The sequence below is a fragment of the Scyliorhinus torazame genome, chromosome 11 (assembly GCF_047496885.1).
Source record: "Scyliorhinus torazame isolate Kashiwa2021f chromosome 11, sScyTor2.1, whole genome shotgun sequence".
NCBI lineage: Eukaryota > Metazoa > Chordata > Chondrichthyes > Carcharhiniformes > Scyliorhinidae > Scyliorhinus > Scyliorhinus torazame.
Window position 1 is genome coordinate 198161800 of NC_092717.1, and position 25102 is coordinate 198186901.

General features: G+C 50.8%; 1 protein-coding gene and 1 long non-coding RNA gene across 5 annotated transcripts in view; one reads left to right on the plus strand and one right to left on the minus strand.

The window, feature by feature from the left end:
* The window catches only part of LOC140385754 (uncharacterized), a 31144-nt gene extending 27217 nt beyond the window's left edge, over positions 1-3927 (minus strand). Inside the window, exon 1 of the long non-coding RNA XR_011933440.1 lies at positions 3865-3927. This is a non-coding gene — a long non-coding RNA (uncharacterized lncRNA). The remainder of the gene's footprint in view (positions 1-3864) is intronic.
* LOC140385753 (1-phosphatidylinositol 4,5-bisphosphate phosphodiesterase gamma-1-like) overlaps positions 1-25102 on the plus strand; it is a 439770-nt gene that overhangs the window by 212387 nt on the left and 202281 nt on the right. For all 4 annotated transcript variants that reach the window (XM_072468226.1, XM_072468225.1, XM_072468227.1 and 1 more), the window contains exons 8-12: positions 6534-6606; positions 14770-14871; positions 15896-16014; positions 17737-17822; positions 21296-21416. In XM_072468226.1, the coding sequence (XP_072324327.1) occupies positions 6534-6606; positions 14770-14871; positions 15896-16014; positions 17737-17822; positions 21296-21416 (501 nt within the window). The remainder of the gene's footprint in view (positions 1-6533; positions 6607-14769; positions 14872-15895; positions 16015-17736; positions 17823-21295; positions 21417-25102) is intronic.

Below are 25102 nucleotides of genomic sequence, written 5' to 3' on the forward strand. Positions count from 1 at the left end.
GGCTGCTGGAGCGGCACGAGCTCTTATACCCCACCTTGCAGGGCGGAGCTACCATACAGCTTGACCAATAGGAAACATACAATATCTACAATGATGCTCCAGCATTACCAGGTACCGTAATACCCCTACACAGACTACCACACAGAGCCTTTCTGGGGTTTCCCAATGCGCCACCACATGAGAAGGCGATGGGAAATGAATCCTGGCTGAAACAGGTTAAGCAAGCCGCTTCATGATGCTATTATGCAGTGGCTATGTAAGTAGTATCTTCCACTAACAGGATACTGCTGTCAGTCTAAAAAATGTTCTGCCTACCACACAATTGAGTGTGAATTCAGTGTTAGTGTGATGCCAGGTATACAGGCCATACATTCTAATGATTGGCTGATCGAATCAAACAACATGTTTGTTCAGTTGTTTGGTATTAGGCAGAGCACAGACCATATTCAACATCCGCAAAAGCAAATTACAAAACAAAATGTCAACTTATAGATGTAATTCTGTGATTGGGCAGCACATGTTGAGCAATCCTAAATGTGGGAATAACTACACTAACAACCAATTTAAGATTATGAGTTATGTTCATTTCTGCTTGCTCGAAGCGATATATATTCATATGTAGGTACCTGGGGCGGGATTCTCCGCACTCGGTGCGATGTCCGCCGACCGGCGCCAAAAACGGCGCGAATCAGTCCGGCATCGCACCGCCCCAAAGGTGCGGAATTCTCCGCATCTTGAGGGGCCGAGCCCTCACCTTGAGGGCCTAGGCCCGCGCCGGACTTATTTCCGCCCCGCCAGCTGGCGGGAAAGGCCTTTAGTGCCCTGCCAGCTGGCGCGGAAATGACTTTGCCGGGCGGCGCATGCGCGGGAGCGTCAGCGGCCGCTCACGGCATCCCCGCGCATGCGCAGTAGAGGGGGTCTCTTCCGCCTCCGCCATAGTGGAGACCATGGCGAAGGCGGAAGGAAAAGAGTGCCCCCATGGCACAGGCCCGCCCGCGGATCGGTGGGCCCCGATCGCGGGCCAGGCCACCGTGGGGGCACCCGCCGGGGCCAGATCGCCCCGCGCCGCCCGCAGGACCCCGGAGCCCGCCCGCGCCGCCTTGTCCCGCCGGTAAGAGAGGTGGTTTGATTCTCACCGGCGGGACAGGCATTCCAGCAGCGGGACTTCGGCCCATCGCGGCCGGAGAATCGCCGGGGGGGGGGGGGGCCGCCAACCGGCGCGGCGCGATTCCCACCCCTGCCGAATATCCGGTGCCGGTGAATTCGGCAACCGGCGGGGGCGGGATTCACGCCAGCCCCCGGCGATTCTCCGACCCGGCGGGGGGTCGGAGAATCCCGCCCCTGTTCTCTGCAAACACGGAATATATTCAAACCTTGCACTTTTTTTGAATTACCCAGGACCAATAATTCTCCACTGCTTTCTCCATCACAACACCTTGGCCAGTCCAAGTCAACTTGCCAACCAATCAGCACCCTTTTCTCCTGCAGCATAAATTGTTGTGATCTTTTGAAATTAGTCATTCTTGCATGTGTCCTGATTAATGCGAGATTAAATGATTTGACAACATGGGCGGAATTCTCTGATAATGGGGCTATGTCCCCACGCCTGCGAGAAAACGGGCGCAAATTACTCTGGACTTACCGGGAGAAAGTCCAGATTGATTCTCTGTTTTGCAGGGGGCTTGCAGGGCCCCGGAGTAGCCCATGCAGCTCTCGCTGCCGATACGGGGCCTTGCACTTCTGGCCGGGGGTCCGCGCAGCGCACGGCGGCGGCCCAGCGCAACATGGCGGACCCACACAGCGGACCTGCCCCAAGAATATAGGCCCCTCCGAGATCGTGCGCGCCTGCCGATCGGTGGCCCCCAATCTCGAGCCTGGCCATCCTGGAGGCCCCCCCCCCCCGGTGACAGATCACCCCCCCCTCTGAGTGCCCGCCGGGTGGAACTGGAACCATGAGTGAACCACGCCGGCGGGAACTCGGCCAGTAGCCGGCAGAGAATCGCCATGGGGGCCTCTTTCACTGGCCCCCGATCGGCGCGTCTTGACGCCCAGTCTCCGCCCCCGCGCCAGAGGCTCGGGGAATCCCACCCCCCGTCTCTCAACAATATTTAAATTTCTGCAGCAATTTTCATGCCCTATGTAAGGGAACCCTATGGAAGTGAAGTTAATGTTACTGGAGGAACAAAATGAAAGTGAATTCCAAGAGAGCTCTCTAATTCGCTCATTTGAAGAGCCACGAAAACCAAAAAATTAGCATGCTGGCTTTGCCTCAGCTGTAGCCTGTTCACCTCTGAATCAGACATTTGTGGGTTCAAGTCCCATTCCAGCGCACAACGTTTGGGCTAACACTCCAGAGTGAAAGTATGCTGCACTCCTAGAAATTACCTTTCCAATGCGATGTTAACTCCTCTTTTTCTCAAAACCAACTGGGGTTCGGCAATAATTGCTGGCCTTGCAGTGAATGCATAAAATAATAAAAAACAGAGGATCCATCTGATCTTCAGATTGATTTACAGATCCCACAACACTATTTGATAGAAGAGCAGATAGGTTCTACCTGGTGTCTCAGACAATATTTATCCCTCAATATCACGAAAATAGATTATCTGGCCATTATCTCATTGCTATTCCTACGTTTTCAACATTAAATTGATTATACTTCAAAGGCTGTAAAGCTCTTTGCAATATCTCAGATCACGAAAGGAGCTGTATAAATACGAAATAAAACCAGGAAATCCTGGAAACTCTGCAGGTCTGGCAGCATCTGTGGAGAGAGAAATGTTTCGAGTCCAACATGAGTCTTCAGAAGGGGAAGAAGAGTTGTAGTGGAGTTGAAACATAGGGCGGGACTCCCATCCTGCCTGGGATAGGTTTGGTGGCAGGCAGGAGCAGAAAATCCAATGGGAGCGGAAACTGCTGGCATACAATCACCTGGCAATTCTCCCAATATCAGGTTAACAGTGATCGGTCTTCCCATTGGCTGGGAATTTGCATCTTGTGAATGCTCATTAAAACAGCTGCCCTCCAACGCCCCGTCAAGCCTTTTAGTCTTGCATCACTCCAGCATGAAATTACATTGGTCGAAAATCCGATTGCTAAACTGTGGCATGCATAAGGTGGTCCTCAGTTCACAAGAGACTGTGAGGTGCATGCTGCAACTTTCTGCTATAGTGCTGCCCTGCATCTGATGCACTGTACACTACTGTGCTGGAGAAAGGGGAAGACTGAGGAGAGGCAAGCTGGGCCCCGACAAGGCTGCATGAAAATCTCACAAACAAGGGGGGTCAAAGAGATATCACATAATTTACTGGAAGGGGATGTGCAAAGACTCCAGATGTGGTGGGTAGAGATACAAGTGGGGCATGAGCACCTCACAGGTGATGGGCCTGGGGGAGGGTGATTGAACCGAGGAACAGGCTGCCTCTTGAAGCTGCTATCCTATCCCCTCTGGGTTACTGACATCCTGCTCGGTCTGGTGAAGAGGGGTGGACTGGAGAGAGTGATATGAGTAAACTGGGCTGGTATTTGAATATGGCATCAGGACCTTCAAACCCACCAGCTGACAGCAGGCGGATGATGTAGCTGTAGGCCCGCCAGGAAAGTTGGAGGGGATCTCGCCTGTGCGTAATTGACGAGGTTCCAAGCACAGAATCTGGCGCGGAATCCCAAAATTCTGGCCAGCCAGAAAGGCGTCACCACAGCCGCCCAACACCGCCCTTAGTCTCAAAGTGGGAGAATTCCGTCCGTTCACTTTGTTTCTCTATATCAGGACCTGCTGAGATTTTCCAGCATTTTCTGTTTCTTATTTCAGATTCCCAGCATCCACAGTATTTTACTTCTATAGAAGTGCGAGTTATTTCTTACCTAGGGTTAACGAGACTGTCCAACCAGAGCCCTTTTGCATTCTTGGAATGACTTGTTGGTAAAGTTAAAGATCACGGCAGCCTGGAGGTGCGCATCACAAACCTTTGAAAATGGAAGGATAACTAGTGAAGGCTGTTTAAAAATGAAACATAGAAAGTACATGAGATTGTTGCTTTTATTAACAGAGGCGTGGAGTACAAAAGCAAAGATGTTATGCTAAACCTTTAGAAAATGCTGGTTAGGCCTCAGCTATGTGCTTAATTTTGGGTTAAAGTCCAACAGGTTTGTTTCGATGTCACTAGCTTTCGGAGCGCTGCTCTTTCCTCAGGTGAATGAAGAGGTATGTTCCAGGAACACATATATAGACAAATTCAAAGATGCCAAACAATGCTTGGAATGCGACCATTAGCAGGTGATTAAATTTACTGTCTGGAAGGGTGGTGGATGATTAAATCACCTGCTAATGGTCGCATTCCAAGCATTGTTTGGCATCTTTGAATTTGTCTATATATGTGTTCCTGGAACATACCTCTTCATTCACCTGAGGAAGGAGCAGCGCTCCGAAAGCTAGTGACATCGAAACAAACCTGTTGGAGTTTAACCTGGTGTTGTAAGACTTCGTACTGTGCTCACCCCAGTCCAACGCCGGCATCTCCACATCTTAATTTTGGGGTCACATTTAGGGAAGTATGTCAAGGTTTTGGAGAGGGTGTGGAAGAGTAAAGAGTGGGACAAAAATGTTTTACATGAACAATGAATCATAGAATCCTTATCATAGAATCATTACAGTGCAGAAGGAGGCCATTGCCCCATCGGGTATGCACAGAAAGAGCACCCTCCCTAGGCCCACACCCCCTCCTTATACCCGTAACCCCAACTAACATTTTGGACACGAAGGAGCAATTTATCATGGCCAACCCACCTAACTTGCACATCTTTGGACTGTGGGAGGAAACCGGAGCACCCGAAAGAAACCCACGCACACATGGGTAGAATGTGCAAACACCACACACAGACAGTCACCCAAGGTCGGAATCGAACCTGGGTCCCTGGCACTGTGAAGCTGCAGTGCTAACCACTGTGCCATCGTACCACCCTTGCAGTGACAAGGGTCGGCAAGCAGAAGCAAAAGGCATCACGAGGAAACAATTTTTCGTGCAGCGAGTTGTTGTGACCTGCAATGTACTGACTGGAAGGGTGGTGGATGCAAATTTAATAGCAACATCTAAAAAGTTTAGAATAAATACTTGAAAGAAAAGGATTTACAAGGCCATGGGGAAAGAGTGGGATTGTTGGAAAGGCTTACCAAAGAGCCGAGCAAGACCAACAACTGCATGTATTTCTACACTGCCTTCAATGCTGTGATATCTGCCAAGGTATGTCACCCGAGCATTATCAAACAAGATCTTGACACCGAACAGCGAAAGGAGATGTTAGGGCAGATAACCAAAAGCTTGGTCAAGTAAGCAATTTTTTTAAGGAGGCACTTAAAGGAGAAAAGCGGTCTAGAGAGGTGAAATGGTTTTGGGAGAGATGTCCGGAGCTTTGGAACATAGCAACTGAAGGGATGACCACCATAAGCGGGGCCCTTCAAATTGATGACGTGCAAGATGCCAGAATTGGAGGACGCCGGAGTCTCAGTCGTCGAACTGGCGGAGATTGCAGAGACAGGGAGTTGTGAGGCCATGGAGGGATTTGAAAGCAAGGACCAACGTTTTACCAGCTGTCGTATTCTCTCCCCCCCCCCCCCCCCCCCCCCCCTCCCCCGCCAACCCCCACCCCCAACAGAAAATCGTTTGAGAGCCCACCGGCCCACCAAAAATATTTGGGTAGGGTATCGGACCTGAGTGAGGAGGTTGAGGGTGGTTGTGAGCCAGGGTGGGGGGGGGGAGTTCTGGGTTTGTGAGACCAGGATGGGGGGATTAAAGCGAGGATATGACTTATGATCTTGGGGGACCTCCTCCTCCAATGGGCACTGTGAACCTCAAAAGAGGTCTCCCTCCCCCTCTTGCCTGACACAGTTTGCCCAGTAAATGTTGCTGGGCTACCCACTTGGTGTATGCCTTGCTTCCTGAGGTTAACTCCTGGTGTACACCGCCCACAGTAAAATGGGAGGTGGGCAGGAAGGCGAGGGGCAGGTAGAAACAAATGGACATGGGAGAGAACAGAAATGGTGGGTCATCAGGACTTGGTGTAAGTTAGGGCATAGACAACAGTATTTTGGATGACCTCCAATTTATAGAAGGTAGAGGCCAGCCAAGAGCGATGGGAACAGTCCAGGCTAATGGTGACAAAGACACAATTAAGAACGATAGCGATGCTTCCGTGCTGCACCATTCGCTAATACTCTGATTATTTTGAGGTACAAATATTGTTTAGCTGTATGAAAAATGTCAGTTCAGATTGTGTGCCCAACCCCGTAAATCCATTTAAAATAAAGTAAATGAATCAACAAATCGTAACGCCGATGAAGAAATGCATTACTCAGTCCCAGGTCTAACAGCTGGTTAATGGATGGTGCACTAACCCCAAGCAACACTCACTGCACTTCCACCAAAACCATGTATCGATTTACTCACAGATCCTGAGCACATCAAATAATCACGCCTCTAATGAAAAATCCTGCTTACATTTGACGGTTGTTTAAATATTTATTTTGTTGCGTGCAGGAATGTGGAGAGACCTGAGCTGTGTCAAGTTTCGCTGTATGACTTCCAGAAGTTTCTGCAATACGATCAGAAGGTAGGCAGACTGAATCCAAAGCCAAGGTGACTCTTTCCTGCATTACAACAGTGACTACATTTCAAAAGTACTTCATTGGGTGTAAAGTGCTTTGTGATGCTCTGAGGTCCTGAACGGGTCATTACTTTCAATCCTTTTGAATCTTTAACAGAGATAACAAATCAGCAATTTCTTCCAACATAAGGTCAGATGTAGGGATGTTGGCTGCTGATTGCACAATATTCAGCACCATCCACGACTCCTTAGACACTGAGGTAGTCCATGTGTAAATGCAGCAAGATCTGGACAATATCCAGGCTTGGGCTGACAAGTGGCAAGTAAAGTTTGCGCCACACAAGTGCCAGGCAATGACCATCTCCAATATGAGAGAATCAAACCATTGCCCTTAACATTCAATGGCATTACCATCACTGAATCCCCCACTATCAGCATCCTGGGGGTTACTATTGATCAGAAATTGAACTGGACCCAGCCATATAAATACTGTGGCTACAAGAGCAGATGAGAGGCTAGGAATCCTGCGGTGAGTAACTCACCTCCTGACTCCCCAAAGCCTGTCCACCATTCTGAAGGCACAAGTCAGGAGTGTGATGGAATACTCCCCACTTGCCTAGATGAGTGCAGCTCCAACAGCACTCAAGAAGCTTAACACCATCCAGGTTGAAGCAGCTCGCTTGATTGGCACCCCTTCCACAAGCATTCATTCCATCAGCGACGCACAGTAGCTTCAGTGTGTACCATCTACAAGATGCACTGCGGGATCTCAGCAAGGCTCCTTAGGCAGTCCCTTCTAAACCCATGCCCACTACCATCTAGAAGGACAAGGGCAGCAGACACATGGGAAACACCACCACCTGGAAGTCCCCTCCAAGTCACTCGGCATCTTGACTTGGAAATATATTGCTTCACTGTTCCTTCACTGTCACTGGGTCAAAATCCTGGAACTCCCTCATAGCACAATGGGTGTACCTACACCACATGGACTGCAGCGGTTCCAAAAGGCAGCTCACCATCACCTTCTCAAGGGCAATTAGGGATGGGCAACAAATGCTGACCTAGACTGCAAAGCCCTCATCCCGTAAAAAGTGAATTTTAAAAAGTAACTTCTTCAAATCAGCAATAACCTGAATTTATGTAACATCTTTCATGTAACAAAACCTGCCAAACCACTTCACAGGAATGTAGTCACACTAAAGCTTGATTCCAAGCCAAAGAAGGAGACGTGGGGACTGATAATTAAAACTTTATTTAGAAAGGTAGCAGTGCTTTCAAATAGGTGGGGAGTCAAAGGCCTGAATTTTTTGCATTTGTTTCAGGAGGACACTGTTGGGACAACTCCCAGCTCCACAAAGCCCAACCAGGAAAATGTGCCCCAGAAGTTTTGATTTTCACTTGGTGGGGGGAGAATTGCTGGATTAATGGGAGTTAAAGCGGGCCACCTTGGAAAGAGTACAGTGAGGCTGCCAGATGTGGAGGTGGTCTTCACATGTGGGTGCAAAGCTTGTCTCAGTGCTCAAAATATGAATAAAACAAAAAACATCCCTCGCCCCTCACACACTTGACCCACACCATGCCAACCCATGCTTCATGCCCCTCCATCCACCCCTCAAGGCTCCTCATGCCCTCTATGCCAATCTATACCTCTCTAACCCCATGACCCTCATACCTGATCTCTCCCAATGGTGACCTGCGATCATATATAAAAGGGTACCATACCTCTCCAAAGAACAGCAGCAGCTTTCTACAAAAACGTATGCAGTGCACAAGTCGTGTTTTGGGCATCGCATTGGTCATAATTAGGTCTGACTGAGGCAGCAGCACTTGAACATGTGCAGTCGCCTCTCTGAACTACTGGTGTGTGATGCACGATCAATGACCACTAAAGCAAGGTTGTAGTCCAACTGAAGGCTTTAATAAGCTAGATGCTTCCCCCAGCAGCTCAGGTACAGAACGAAGGCTGCTGGGGCGGCATGGGCTCTTATACCCCGCCTTGCAGGGCGGAGCTACCATACAGCTTGACCAATGGGAAACATACAATATCTACCAATGGTACTCCATCATTACCAGGGACCATAATACCTCTACACAGACTACCACATTCACCCCCTGTTAAAAAGGAGTCATGCGGGGGTGGTGGCTTGATATTACAACATGGTAACGTGGCAGAAATTATAGTTATGGAGGTACCATAATACCTCCGTACAGCGTTTTGTCTTATGGTCGTAACTATTTACAAATTCACAATTAACTATGTACACTTTAAAATGAAGCAATCAGTCGATCGGGGGTCCTGGTCGTCCTCTGTGATCATTGAAGCTCTGTTGGTGACGCCGGTGGCGGCTCGGGCGTCTGTGACTCCGGGAGCGTGGCCTCAATCACTGTGGCAGCTTCAACACCCCTAGATGGTGCTGGTGGGGAAGCCGGTTGACCTGGGAAGGGAGTGTCTGTGTGCGGTGCGTCGGTGGGCGGGGGGGGGCCTAGAGGGGGCCGGCAGAAGAACTGATCCTCCTGGGAAGGGGGCGGCCGTAAGGTGCACTGATGGGAGGGAGGGTGGGACTGGTGGCTGGGGTGTGCGTGGGGATCCGCGGGCGCCAGGTCTCGTAGGGAGACCGTATCTTGCTGGCCGTCGGGGTATGACATGTCGGCGTACTGGGGGTTAGCGTGGAGAAGATGGACCCTCTCGACCAACGGGTCCGACTTGTACGCCCGCACGTGTTTTCAGAGCAGGATTGGTCCGGGAGCTGCCAGCCAGGTCGGGAGCGAGGTCCCAGAGGAGGACATCCTGGGGAAGACAAGGAGACGTTCGTGAGGTGTTTGGTTGGTCGTTGTACAAAGCAGTGACTGGATGGAGTGGAGGGCATCCGAGAGGACTTCCTGCCAGCGGGAGACTGGGAGATTCCTGGACCGTAGGGCCAGTAGGACAGTCTTCCAGACCGTTCCGTTCTCTCTCTCTACCTGTCCGTTAACCCGTGGGTTGCAACTGGTCGTCCTGCTCGAGGCAATGCCCTTGCTGAGCAGGAATTGACGCAGTTCGTCGCTCATAAAGGAGGACCCCCTATCACTATGTATGTAAGCGGGGAACCCGAACAGCGTAAAGATGCTATGGAGGGCCTTGATGACGGTGGCTGCGGTCATGTCGGGGCAGGGGATTGCGAATGGGAACCGGGAGTACTCGTCAATCACGTTCAGGAAATACGTGTTGCGGTCGGTGGAGGGGAGGGAGCCTTTGAAGTCCATACTAAGGCGTTCAAAGGGATGGGAAGCCTTTATCAGGTGCGCTTTCTCTGGCCTGTAGAAGTGCGGTTTGCACTCCGCGCAGATTTGGCAATTCCTGGTGGCTGTCCTGACCTCCTCGATGGAGTAGGGCAGGTTGCGGGTCTTGATAAAGTGGAAGAAGCGAGTGACCCCCGGGTGGCAGAGGTCCTCGTGGAGGGCTCGGAGGCAGTCCACTTGTGCGTTGGCACATGTGTCGCGGGACAGGGCATCAGGAGGCTCGGTTAGCTTCCCGGGACGATACAAGATCTCGTAGTTATAGGTGGAGAGTTCAATCCTCCACCGCAAGGCCTTATCGTTTTTATCTTGCCCCGCTGTGCATTATCGAACATGAAGGCGACCGACCGTTGGTCAGTGAGGAGAGTGAATCTCCTGCCGGCCAGGTAATGCTGCAATGTCGCACAGCTTCTACTATGGCCTGGGCCTCCTTTTCGACTGAGGAATGGCAGATTTCGGAAGTGTGGAGGGTACGTGAGAAGAAGGCCACGGGTCTGCCCGCTTCGTTGAGGGTTGCCGCCAGAGCTACGACAGACGCATCGCTCTCGACCTGGAAGGGGAGGAACTCGACGATGGCGTGCATCGTGGCCTTTGCAATGTCTGCTTTGATGCAGCTGAAGGCCTGGCGGGCCTCTATCGACAGGGGAAAAACTGTGGATTGGATCAGGGGAAGGGCCTTGTCCGCATAATTGGGGACCCACTGGGCATAGTAAGAGAAAAATCCGAGGCAGCGCTTCAGGACCTTGGAGCAGTGAGGGAGGGGGAACTCCATAAGGGGGTGCATGCGTTCAGGGTCGGGGCCTATAACTCCATTTCGAACTATGTAGCCGAGGATGGTTAGGCGGTCAGTGCTAAACACGCATTTATCCTTGTTATACGTAAGGTTCAGGATCTTTGCGGTCTGGAGGAATTTTCGGAGGTTGGTGTCGTGTTCCTGCTGGTCGTGGCTGCAGATGTGACATTATCGAGATACGGGAATGTTGCCCGTAAACCATACCGGTCTACCATTCGGTCCATCTTGCGCTGGAAGACCGAGACCCCGTTAGTGACACCGAAGGGAATCCTTAAGAAGTGGTAGAGCCGCCCATCTGCCTCAAAGGCAGTGTACTTGCGGTCACTAATGCGGATGGGGAGCTGGTGGTAGGCGGACTTACGATCCACCGTGGAGAAGACCTTGTAATGCGCGATCCTGTTTACCAGGTCGGATATGTGGGGGAGAGGGTATGCGTCCAGCTGCGTAAACCTGTTGATGGTCTGACTGTAGTCGATGACCATCCTATGCTTCTTCCCGGTCTTTACCACCACTACTTGAGCTCTCCAGGGACTGTTGCTAGCTTCAATGACTCCTTCCCTCAGTAGCCTTTGGACCTCTGACCTAATAAAGATCCGACCCTGGGCACTGCACCGTCTGCTCCTGGTGGCGACGGGTTTGCAATCCGGGGTGAGGTTCGCAAACAGGGAAGGCGGATCGACCTTGAGGGTTGCGAGGGTGCAGACAGTGAGAGGGGGTATAGGGCCGCCGAATTTGTAAATTAGACTTTGGAGATTACACTGGAAGACTAACCCTAGGAGTGTGGCCTGGCAGAGGTGGGGAAGGATGTCAAGCCAGTAATTTTTAATCTCCCTTCCCTGGACCGTGAGGTTTGCTACACAAAACCCCTTTATCTCTACTGAGTGAGAACCGGAGGCCAGGGAGATTTTTTGATTAACGGGGTGGACGGGGAGAGAACAGCGCCTTACCATGTCGGGTTTTATGAAGCTCCCCGTGCTCCCAGAGTCGATTAAGCAGGACGTCTCGTGCCCGTTGATTAGTACTGTTGTTGTAGCAGTTGAGAGTGTTCGAGGCCGGGACTGGTCCAGGGTCATCGAGGCTAATCGCGGCAGCAGTTGAATGTTCTCTTCAGGCGGTGTGTGTTCAGCCGAGCTGGGGTCCTGGGAGTCCATCCAAGATGGCAGCACCCATTGATCGCACATGGCTGGGGGTGCACAAAATGGCGGCGCCCATCCATCGCACGTGGCATCCACAGGACAAGTTGGCGCCGCCCAGGGGCTGCACGTGGCCCTGGAGGAGGAAGATGGCGGCGCCCGCTGGCCGCACGGGGACCGTGGAGAGGATTGTGGTGGTGGTCCGCATTCACCACCGGAGACCGCAGTGACCGCCCGGGCCTGGCATACCACCACGAAGTGGCCCTTTTTACTGCATCCCTTGCAGGTGGATGTGCGGGCCGGACAGTGCTGCCGGGGGTGCTTGGCCTGCCCGCAAAAGTAGCAGCGGGGCCCCCCGGGGTTGCCAGGCCGCCTTGCAGCACAAGCTTGTGGGGGGATGGGAGATGTCTCGGGGTCGGCCGCGGGGGGTTCCACGCTGCCCAGGGGGCTGCCACACAGTCGGGGACGTAACCACGGGCGTTTCGGGAGGCCACATCCAGGGAGCCTGCAAGGGCCCCTGCCTCCTTGAGGCCTAGGGTGTCTTTCTCCAGCAATCGCTGGCGGAGTTGGGAGGATAGCACACCTGCAACGAAAACATCCCGGACCAAATGTTGTGTGTGGTCGCTCGCCGAAACTTGCGGGCAGCTGCAGTTTCTCCCCAACACCAGAAGCGCACGGTAGAATTCTTCCAGCGATTCCCCATGGATTTGTCACCTCTTTGCTAGCAGATGGCGGGCATAGACCTGGTTTACCGGGCGAATATAATGTCTTTTTAGCAGCTCTATTGCTGCATCGAAGTCGTCCGCGTCCTCGATGAGGGTGTAAATTTCTGGGCATACCCTCGAATGCAGGACTTGCATTTTCTGTTCTCCCGTGGGTGTGTTTTCGGCCATTCCGAGATATCCGTTAAAACACGGCAGCCAGTGCTTGAAGATTGTCGCTGAGTTCGCCGCGTGGGGGCTGAGTTGCAGACACTCCGGCTTGATTAGGAGCTCCATCCTTTTAAATCTAGCTTATTAAATTGATGCACGATCAATGACCACTAAAGCGAGGTTGTAGTCCAACTGAAGGCTTTAATAAACTAGATGTTTCCCCCAGCAGCTCAGGTACAGAAAGAAGGCTGCTGGGGCAGCCGGGCTCTTATACCCCGCCTTGCAGGGCGGAGCTACCATACAGCTTGACCAATAGGAAACATACAATATCTACCAATGGTGTTCTAGCATTACCAGGTACCGTAATACCTCTACACAGACTACCACATTGTGCACATTAGAACCTGCCCCCATTTCCCTGCACCCACCCACCAAAACTGGCAGAGTTCGGATTCAGGGGCGGGGGACCTCTGGATTTGGGCTTCGCTACAATTTTAGCAAAAATGGAAAGCCTGTCCAGCAGCACGAGAATTCAGGCCAAAGAGGTGAAGGAAATGGATTCCAGGGTTAAGGATCTGGGATGGTTGAAGGCATGGACACCAATGTTGAGTGAAGGAAGTGTGGGGGATGCACACATGTACAGAGCTGGAACAAAGCAGAGTTCTCTGAAGGCTGGAGATAACAGAGTTGCGAGCTGGGGTGAGAGGAGGGACAATAAGGCCATGAGCCATTTGGACATGAGGATGACAATTTTAAAAATTGCCGAACCACAGCTACGTTAGCCAACGGATTTTGTAGGAAAGAGGTGCAAGTTGCTGGTCACGCTTTGATAATTGTACACAATAAAAATCTATTATGGAAGTCACGAGCAAAGGATTTGAACGATTGAAAGTTTAGTGATTGGGATTGAATGCAAAGTAGTTTGGACTTTCGGATTTCTACTTATTGGCAGCAAAGGGGACGCTCACTGAAATGAACACAGTTAAAATGAATGTGAAGGAATGTTAGCATCATGTACTGTGGAAGCTGAACAAGAAAAAGCATGGGGTGGAATTTTCACCAAATTGCACAGGGTGCTGGATCAGGTGAGAGAAGCTGTGTGAAACTCGCCAGCTTCACAGATGCCTTTTGTCACCTGGTTAAACAGACTGAGCAGTTTCAGAGGGCTGCTGACAATCACACAACCAGCAGCAGTGGTGAGGCCTGCACACGCCAGCAAAGCCGGAATTCTGGGATCAGGGGGCCATTCTTAAAGAATGCTCCAATCTCAAAGTTACACGTAAGCCTCACCTTCCCCCCCCCCCCCCCCCACCCCACCCCCCCAACACACACACACACACACACAATGCTGAGATCGGGGAACCCTACCCACCACAATGCAAACATTGGGTAACTCCAACCTACCCACCACAACTCCATCACAAACACTGCCTCCTCCCCCCCACTGCCTCAATGCAGCCCTCCCATCCCTGTCAGTGGCACCGACCTCATCCCCATTCACAGGCAGTATCCCCAATATTGGGACAATCCCCCCCCCCCCTCACTCCTCACCACCTAGGATTGCCCCCCCTCCCTCGTTTCACAGGTATCCTTTTCCCGACCCCACATCAGGGGAACGCCCCGAATCGGGCCTCAGGGGCCCGGGGGTCATACCTTACTGTGCGCCTCCAGCGTGGCCATCATGACTGATTTTCATTTTTGAAAGGCAGCAGTGATTCGTGCCAGAGTGGCTTCACGCCAGGTGGGTGGGAGGATAGGGCATGGGTGGACATTATGGCATCACGGCCGGTAATTATGTTAATTTATTAAAATTTATGGAAATAAAAAGGCGTGATCCTGATTACCTCACCGGCAGAGGGCGGGAATATCTTAAACTGAGATCTCGCTGGTGCAAATCCCGCTTTTGGCCGCTCACAGCAGTAACAGGATTTGTGCCCACGATCAACGGGCCGTTGGTGTACGACAATCTCGGCAATTGAAGTGAATGGGAAGAAGTTAAATTCATCTAAATTCTATGCACGTGTTGCTTTTATTTAATTTTGTGTACTGATAGCTCGTCAGATTCACTTAATTGGTGTGACTGTTATTTCCTTAGGAATGCTGGGCAAATGACACGAACAAAGTTCGGGAATGCATCTTTAACTACTTCAAAGACCCCTTGCGGGAGATATCAGACCCTGCTTTACAACTGGATGAGGTAGATATGTACCTTTGCCTTATTCCACTCATTCTCAGTAAGCTTCAAGTGAAATGGTCTTTATTTGTGGCATATTGTGGTACAGCTTGGGCCCACTTTTAGACATGACAAATGGCTCAACTTCAACAATAGTTTATTTAAAATTTAAAGCTTGTTCACTTGAGGAAATGAGGTGGGAAACCTGGCAAGGTTCCAGTTTGGCCTCCAGCAGGTAACTCAGGCCGACTAAGAGGAAATCAGAGAAAAACTTATATCATTTATACTGCAACTCAAGTGCTCAAAGGTTTTGAAATCATAGTCCTTTGTAAAATTTTAATTTATTACATTTCTTCAGGGAAGAATCAAAGAAATGGTGCTTACAAGAAGAGTCTCAGCTTAAGGTGTTGATTTTTAAGATCCGACTGAATAGTAGGAGTCTGGTCCAATCCTATGATTCCTCAAGTGGCATTCCATCTTAAAGATGGTTGGACCTTCTCAATGTGGAAGGAGGGAAGATTTGCAACTGGTGCAGCTCAAACGTACTGGCTGACAAGCATTAGCTGATGTATAGGAGTGGTCCTCCAATACTCATGTTATGATGTGTGGCCCAACAGGCTTGAGAAAGCAAAGAGGAAAATTACACACATCTGTACTAACTATTTAATGTTTAAGCCTTCTTTCATATTCTTCCCTCAAATATAGTGCCATTTATTCTGTTACTCTTCTCTGTCAAAATCAGATTCTGTCATAGCACCTCTGAATGTAGCTCATTCTTTTCTCAAGATTCACATATATAGAGTTCCCCAACTACCTAAGTCAACAATTTACAGGTTTTTTAGAGCCAAACTCAGCCTTACTAGCTCCCACTTATCGACTTGTCTTCTTTCTCTGTTCAATCATGACAGAATTGTGCGCTATTGACCTTAACTCTTCCTCTCGTTCTCAATGAAATGTGGTTTCAAAATAAAAAATATAATAAAATTATTATTCACATATATCTAGAATGATGACAAATGAAAATTCATCTGTTTCGCTTGTCTTCTAGTTCTTGGCCTATCTGTTCTCTAAAGAGAACATGATTCTGGATTCAAGGTTTGAACATGTGACTTTGGAGGCAATGAACTATCCCCTTTCATATTACTGGATCTCGTCATCACACAACACGTTAAGTAAAGCTCTGTTCAGTCTTTTGTTAAGTGTGCACAATCAATGTTGATATTACCCTTAACTTTCCTTCTCTCCTGAAGGCACTGACCAACACCGGGTTAAGATGCCAGATGTGACAGCCGTTCTCTGATACCTTAATCAGTTAGTTATTCTCCATCGATAAGATCAGACGTTGAGTTCTGGCAGGTTGTTCAATTATAGTCAGATCTAACCCCGTATTTCCAGTGATCAAGAGTGTGATGACTGACTGCATTTTTCACTCTCTGAATTTCTGAGTCTTAGCTTTATCTACACCACCCCATGAGATCAACTAACTCCGCACAGTATAGGAAGGAAATCACAGAACATCCTGCGGAACCTCAATGTTGTAACTTGTTTTGGGCCTAAATGCGATTGAAGAACAGAGGGAAGGGGTGGGTGTGGGTAAGGAGTGGTCCTGGAACCTCTGCCAGACTTGGGCAGTTGCCCGAAAATTAGACTGTTGGAGTAGGTTGGAGGCCCATCTGATTTGCAGTCCTTCCCTAAAGGCCACAGTGAGTTCAAAGTAAAGGTTGAGGAGTTACAGTGTGTGGAATCAAAGACATGAGTCCATTCACTGTGTGAATATTAATATATTAATTTAAGACTGTTTGGTGATGTAGATTCATAATAGTGGAGGGGAAGAACCACTGAGCTTAGTCTTAGTCTGCGAGGGTAGGAAGAACTGAAGACAATCAGTGGACATTTGGTAAATTTAACAATCGTGATATTGGTCAAGTTTTCCTATGGTTTCCTATCTTCCTCACCATCATTTGTACATCTCTGTCTGGCAAGACAGGCATGTGATCGACCTTGTTGGTTTGCAAACAGCTACCAGAGCATAAGACGCAGTAACTTTGAGGTGACTTTCTCCCCTACTTTCCCTCTGCAAACTGTGCATGAGTTTGTGCCTCCACTCACTGCTTCTCACTGATGGGTTAACTCTGACGTGGAATGTTGAATTAATGTGACATTGTAATACATTTTACTTCAATTGTTCCAACCAGTAAAGAAACACTGGAGGAAATTTTAATCTCCCCCAACCCCCTAACGAGAGGCGTGATATTTTGGGGGAAAGGCTGCTAACTGTCAGCAGTTAAATGGTTGGTTACATGATGTGTCTTCACTTTGCCCTTGAGAGGCAGGACACCTCATTATAATGAGTACAGTTGGGAGTCTGATTTAAATTTAACACTGGCCAGCTGCGTTTTCCAGGCCTCACTGATCCAGGCAGCAAATGGAGACAGGAGCAGATGGATAATGCAGGTAAAAGTGCTATTTCTAGCACTGCTTGTGAGCCACGAGGAGCAGGATTATTTCCTGCAATCAGCCATCCCAAGCCCACAATCCTTGCATTCTGCCCCACAATCATTCTCAATCCGCGCCCCCCCCCCCCCCCACCCTGAATGATGGATACCCCCCAATCTTTCCTGGTTACTTGGGACAATCCTCAACAGACGCAGCCTCCACCCATTAAGCAGCTAGCCTATCAACCTGGCCAGTTGCCAGGTGGGATATGGAGTAAATAAATGACAATGAGATCCTGCTGTTAAATCTGCATTTTGCCCGCATTCCTGGGATTTATGAGAAATTCCCCCCCCCCCCCCCCCACCCCCCCACTCCCTCCCTGTAATTATCGGGGGCCATTATTTGTGACAGTCACCGCGACTGAAGGTCTGAAACGCTCTTCATCTCTTCCAGGTATCTGACTGGAGACCAGTTTTCCAGCGAGTCGTCATTAGAAGCCTATGCCCGATGCCTGAGGATGGGATGCCGCTGCATTGAACGTAAGCGATCGTCCTTTTTCCGATTCTCAAACCTTCTTTCTCCTTCAGCACGTGGCTCCATTGTGAACCAAGGCTATTCACCATTTAATATCAGTATCTGTTGTTCATTCCTAATTGTCCTGGAGAAGGTCGTTTTGAGCCACCTCTTGAGCTTCTGCAGTCCATATGATGTAGGTACATAGTGCTGTGAGGAAGGAACTTCCAGGATTTGGCCTAGCGATGATGGCCTAGGAACGGTGACATTTTTCCACGTCAGGATGGTGTATGACTTGGTGGAGAAATTGCAGGTGATAGCATTTCAGTGGGCCTGCTGCTCTTGTCCTTCTCCTTTGTCCTATATTCTTGGTGTTAGAGGTGGTTGAAGAAGCCTTGTGGACGATCGTGAGGGAACTAGCATTAGGGTAAAACCTACTTGATCTCGTCCTCACCAATTTACCTGTCTCAGATGCACCTTCCAGTGACAATATTCGCAGAAGAGACCACTGCATATTTTTTGTGGGGTGATGTCCCATCTTTACTGAGACTATTTTCAATTGTGTTGTGTGGCACTACCACTGCGTGAGGTTCAGAACATGTGTAGCAATTCAAAGCTAGGAATCAATGAGGTGCTATGGGCCATCAACAGCAGCAGAATTCTATTCAATCTCAATCTGTAACCTCATGGACAGGCATATCCCTCACTTGACCATTGCCTTCAGCCAGGGATCAACACTATTTAAAGAGCAGTGCAGAAGTGTGTGCCAAGAGCAGCAACAGGCTTACTGAAAAATGAGGTTCCAATTCAGTGAAACTACACATGATTATATCCGTGCTTAGCAGTATGCTATAGACAAAGCTAAGCAACCCCACAACCAGTTTATCAAATCAATGGTTTACAGTCCCTGGGGAGGCAGAGGCAGTGCAGCCGTGGTATTTTCACTGCACTAGTAATCCACAGAACTAGGGCAATGCTCTGGGGACCCAATTAATAGCTGGAATTAAAGGTCTAACGGTGACCATGAAACCATTATTGATTGTCATAAAAACCCATCCGGTTCACGAATGTCCTTTTGGGAAGGAAATCTGCCATCCTCACTTGGTCTGGCCTACATGTAACTCAAGATCCACAACGATGTGGTTGACTCTTCACTACCTCTGAAATGGCCTGGGAATACAGTCAGTTCAAGGGAAATTAGGTATGGGCAATTAATGGTGGCCCAGCCAGCGAATGCCACATCCCATGAATGAATTTTTAAAAATGCCCCCCCCCCCCACCCCCCCCCCATCCAGTCATGAATGATAGTGGAAAATTAAACAACTAATGGGAGTGTACTCCAAGAATTTCCCCATTCTTAATTCCTGAGCCCAGACTACAAGGCTGAAGCATTTGCAATCATCTTCAGTCAGAAGTGTCAAGTAGATGATCCATCTCGGCCTCCTCCTGAGGTTCCAGCATCACAGATGACGGTCTTCAAGCCATTTAATCCACTCCGCGTGATATCAAAAAATTACTGAGCACACTGGATACAGTGAAGGCTATGGGCCCTGACAACACCCCAGAAAATGTATTAAAAGATTGCGGTCTAGAACGATTCTTGCTACTCCAGTACCCTGGCATCTACCAACTACAAACAAAATTGCCCAGGTGTGGCCTATCCACAAAAAGCAGGGCAAATCCAATGTGGCCAATTACCATCACATCAGTCTACACTCAATCATCAGCAAGATGATGGAAGGGGGTCATTGACAATGTTATCAAGTGGCACTTACACAGCAATAACCTGATCACTGATGCTCAGTTGGGTTCCGTCAGGACCCACCTGAACCCGTCAGAGCCTTGCCTCAACCTTAGGCAAAAAAAACTAAACTCAAGAGTTGAGGTGTGATTGACTGCCTTTGACATCAAGGCAGAATTTGATCAAGTGTGACATCAAGGAGCTCTAATAAAATTGAAGTCTATCGGAATCAGGGGGAAAACTCTCCACTGACCGGAGGCATACCAAGCAAAAAGGAAGTTGGCTGTGGTTGCGGGAAGCCAATCATTTCAGTCCGAGGACATTGTTGTACAAATTCCTCAGGGTAGTGTCCTTGGCCCAACCATCTTCGGCGGCTTCACCAATGGCATTCCCTCCATCAGAACATCAGGAATTTCACTGATGATTGGACTGTCTTTAGTTCCATTTGAAATGTTCAGATACTGAAGCAGCCTATGCAGCATGCAGCAAGGCTGGGACAACATTCGGGCTTTGGCTGATAAGTGGCAGGTAAAGTTCATGCCACACAAGTGCCAACAGATAACCAATGCTGAATCCGCCACCATCAACATCCTTGGGGTCACCATCAAACAGAAACTTAACTGGCTCAGTCACATAAATACTGTGGCTACAAGGGTAGGTCAGAGACTACGTGTTCTCCAGTGAGTAAATCACCCCCTGATGTCCCATAACCTCTACTTGCCTGGATAAATGCAACCATAACATTCAAAAAGCTCGAAACCATCCAAAACATTGATTGGCATCCTATTTATCCCTTGAACTTGATGGTAATGGCATAGTGTAGGTTAGATGGCTTTTGTTTCGGTGAAACATCGTGGGCCGAAGGGCCTGTACTGCGCTGTATTGTTCTATGTTCTATGAACACCTGCCCCATCTACCGTTGGTGCACAGTGGCTACTGTGTGTACTATTCACAAAATGCACTTCAGTAACTCATCAAGTTTGGCAGTTATTTCCTTCAGGTCCCAGCCAGCTCGGTTATTGGTGATGATACAAAGTCACTTTTCATGAGAATGGGTATTGAGCTCCCCCATCCAGACTACATTCGGTACCCTTGCTACTGTCAGTGCTCCTTCCAAGTGGTGCTCAATATGAAGTACTGATTGAGCATCTGAGAGAGTGATCAGTGGGCAGTTTCCTTACCCGTGTTTTTGACCTGATGCCATACTTCATGGGGCGTAGAGTTAATGTTGAGGACTCCCGTGTACACTCCCTCGCAACAGTGTGCTGCAACCTGTGGTGGGACCCTTCTGCCAGTGGAGCAGAACGTACCGGGGGATGGTGCTGGAAGAGTCTGGGACATTTGTTAAAAGGTATGATTCTGTAAGTATGACTGTCTGAAGCTGTTGCTTGCCTTGTCAATGGGACAACTCATCCAATTATGTCAAAAGTACCTTGATGTCAGTAAGGAGAAATTTGAAGGGTGGACTGTGCTGGTTGTCATGCAATGTGAAAGGAAGAGTGGTGTGAAAACAAATGCACAAGGATATAACTTACTATCGTGATTCTGTCCTGTCACTTGATGTTCGTTGATGGTTAACTGTCTATTTAATGTCGCCTACGGTCCTCTTCCTATCTGGTCTAATGACAGATTCAAGTTTCTGTATTTTGCAAAAAGATAACCTGCACTTCTTGCAGAAATCATGAGCAATTTCCTTAGGCTACCAAAGGCTTATTTGAATGAATCCATATTGCGATTGATTGATGATCTGTTTTGCAGTGGATTGTTGGGATGGCCCAGATGATCTACCGATTATTTACCACGGGCACACTCTTACCTCCAAAATCAAATTCCTGGAGGTGCTGTACACAATAAAGGAGCATGCCTTCGTCACCTCAGAGTAAGTTACTCCAAAACTTTGGGATGGTATTCGATATAAGTTTTCAACCAATTGCTTCAAATGTTCATTCCAAAGGCCTCCTCAAACTAATTGTGTAACTCTTGAATATAGAGAGACTGTTTTCCCTTGTCGAGAATGGCATAAACAGAGACCGTCAATATAAGATTGGCACAAAGAAATCCAATAGACAATTCAGAAAATGCGGAAATTGCTACCACAGGGAATAGTAGAAGCAAGTAATATAGTTGTGTTTAAGGGGAAGCGTGACGAACATATGTGGGAAAAGGGAATAGTGGATTGCGATGATAGATTTAGCTAAGAAAGGAGCTGGCTTGAATGGACCATAAACACCAACATGGACAGGTTGAGATGAATGGTTTGTTACTGTGTCATACATCCTATGTAATCCTGTGGAGAATCCATAGAATCCCTACAGTGCAGAAGGAGGTCATTTGGCCCAATGAGTCTGCACTGAACCTCCGAAAGAACACTCCACCTTCGGATCATTCGGGAAGCAGAGGTGGTCATAGATAGAAGCTTCAGGGATGTAGTTACTCCGAAGAATAAAGATAGATGGGTGACGGTGAGAGGGGCTCGGAGGAAGCAGTCAGTACAGGGATCCCCTGTGGTCGTTCCCCTTAGTAACAAGTATACCGCTTTGGATAATGTTGGGGGGGGGGGGGGGGGACTTACCAGGGGTAAGCCATGGGGTGCAGGTCTTTGGCACAGAGTCTGTCCCTGTTGCTCAGAAGGGAAGGGGGGAGAGGAGTAGAGCATTAGTCATTGGAGACTCCATAGTTAGGGGGATAGATAGGAGATTCTGTGGGAACGAGAGAGACTCGCGGTTGGTGTGTTGCCTCCCAGGTGCCAGGGTGCGTGATGTCTCGGATCGTGATTACGGGTTCCTTAAGGGGGACGGGGAGCAGCCCCAAGTCATGGTCCACATAGGTACCAACGACATAGGTAGGAAAAGGGATAGGGATGTTGTGGTAGTATGTATTGGGGGTCATGTGGGACTGGAAGCCCTAATGTCATTGGCTGACAGATCCCGGGTCCTGGTTGGCCGTTGACCTCATACTCCGCCCTGAAGGCGAAGTATAAGAAGCCGGTGCCTTCCCCCGCAGGCCAGTTTACTATCGGGCTGCTGGGGAACAGACACGCTTAATAAAGCCTCATCGACTTCGCTCTTTTCGTCTCATGGAGTCTTTGTGCGCTACAGTTTATTAAGCGGCCTAAAAAGGACTATGGAGCTCAGGATCATTCCAGAATGCCTGAGGATCAGCCCCCACGCAGTGAATGCGGCAGCAGCCTTCAAACACTGGCAGACTTGCTTCGAGGCCTACATCAGAACGGCCACAGGCCGGGTCTCAGACGAACAAAAACTGCAGGTCCTGCACTCGAGGGTGAGCACGGAGATTTTCACCCTCATTGAAGACACTGACGATTTCCAGACAGCGTTCGCAGCACTGAAAAGTCTCTATGTCCGCCCAGTTAACCAAATCTACGCTCGCTACCAGCTCGCGACGAGACGGCAAGCTCCCGAAGAATCGATGGACGAGTTCTACGCCGCGCTACCCGCGCCTACGGCCCCGACCGCGCGGCAGGCCATTGGGCCCCGTACGTACCCGTCGCGGCAAACCCCCCCCCCCCCCCGGACACCCCAAAGGCTTGCGCGGCCCAAACGCCGAGTCGCACCAGGGGCGCCCGCTGTTATTTCTGCGGCCAGGCGAACCACCCCCGACAACGCTGTCTGGCCCGCGCAGCCATCTGCAAAAGCTGCGGGAAAAAGGGCCACTATGCGGTGGTGTGCCGATACCGCGAGGTCGCCGCCGTCCCGGGGCCACAGGGAGCCCTACAGGCAGTCTATGCCTCCCAACCCCCCCAGCACGCCATGTGCGACCGGCAGGCACAGCCGCTCTGGGTCCCGACCACCGCGACCCCGGGAGAACTGGGAGCCCTGCACGCCGCCTACGCTCCCCAACCCCCCTCCCCGCAGTCCATGTACGACCCGCCGCCGGCGCTCCCGATTTGGGTGCCGGCCAACACTCTCCACGGAGAGGAATGGGTCTTTCGCGTCCCGAACGCCACCCTCACCCCCCTCCCGCGCCCCACGCCTGACCCGCCGGCTCCGCCGACTTGGGCCCCAACCACCGCTGTCCCCGGTGAGGGAGCTCCGCGCGGTCCTAGCGCTCGCCACCCCACGCCTGTCCTGCCGGCGCCGCCGACCTGGGCCCTCACCCCCGTCCCGCGCCCCACGCCTGACCCGCCGACCTGGGCCCTCACCCCCGTCCCGCGCCCCACGCCTGTCCCGCCGGCGCCGCCGACCTGGGCCCTCACCCCGCGCCCCACGCCTGTCCCGCCAGCGCCGCCGACCTGGGCCCTCACCCCCGTCCCGCGCCCCACGCCTGACCCGCCGGCGCAACTTACCTGGGCCCCGACCGCCGCTGTCCCCGGTGAGGGAGCTCCTCGTGCTCCTTGCGCTCCTTGCGCTCGCGGCCCCACGACTGACCCGCCGGCGCCGCCGACCTGGGCCCTCACCCCCGTCCCGCGCCCCATGCCTGACCCGCTGGCGCAACTTACCTGGGCCCCGACCACCGCTGTCCCCGGCAAGGGAGCTCCGCGCGGTCCTAGCGCCCGCGGCCCTGGCGCTCGCAGAGAGGGAGCTCCGCGCGGTCCTAGCGCCCGCGGCCCTGGCGCTCGCAGAGAGGGAGCTCCGCGCGGTCCTAGCGCCCGCGGCCCTGGCGCTCGCAGTGAAGGAACTCCGCGCGGTCCTAGCGCTCCCCAGACCCCCCAGCACACCATGTGCGACCCGCAGACGCCGCCATTTTGGGTCCCGACCACCACGAGGGGAGGAGGGGCGCCGCCATCTTGGACCGCCCCCGACCTGTACGACGCATGGGGGCGGCCATTTTGTCCACCCCCGACGCCATCTTGTGACCCCTCAGCCACGTACGATGTATGGGGGCAGCCAATTTGTCCATCCCCGACGCCATCTTGGACGGCAACAACGGACCACACCCCACTACTACAACCACGGCTCGCTTCGGTTACGCTCGATCAGGCTCGGCCCCGGACTCTCCAGACGACGACGACAACGGTCCTAATTAACGGCCTCGAGACGCCATGCCTAGTCGACTCCGGGAGCACGGAAAGTTTTATACACCCCGACACGGTAAGACGCTGTTCCTTAACTACCTACCCCAGCGCACAAAAGATTTGCCTAGCTGCAGGATCCCACTCCGTACAGATCCAGGGATTCTGCATAGTCACCCTAACGGTACAGGGGAGGGAATTCAAAAACTACAAACTTAACGTCCTTCCCCAACTCTGTGCCCCCACCTTGCTGGGCTTAGACTTCCAATGTAACCTACAGAGCCTTACGTTTAAATTCGGCGGCCCCATACCCCCACTCACTATCTGCGGCCTCGCTACCCTCAAGGTGCAACCCCAGTCCTTGTTTGCGAACCTCACCCCGGATTGCAAACCCGTCGCCACTAGGAGCAGACGGTATAGCGCCCAGGACCGGACCTTCATTCGGTCCGAAGTCCAGCGGCTACTAAAGGAGGGCATAATCCAGGCCAGCAATAGTCCCTGGAGAGCGCAGGTGGTAGTAGTGAAGACAGGGGAGAAACAAAGGATGGTCATTGACTATAGCCAGACCATCAACAGGTACACACAACTAGACG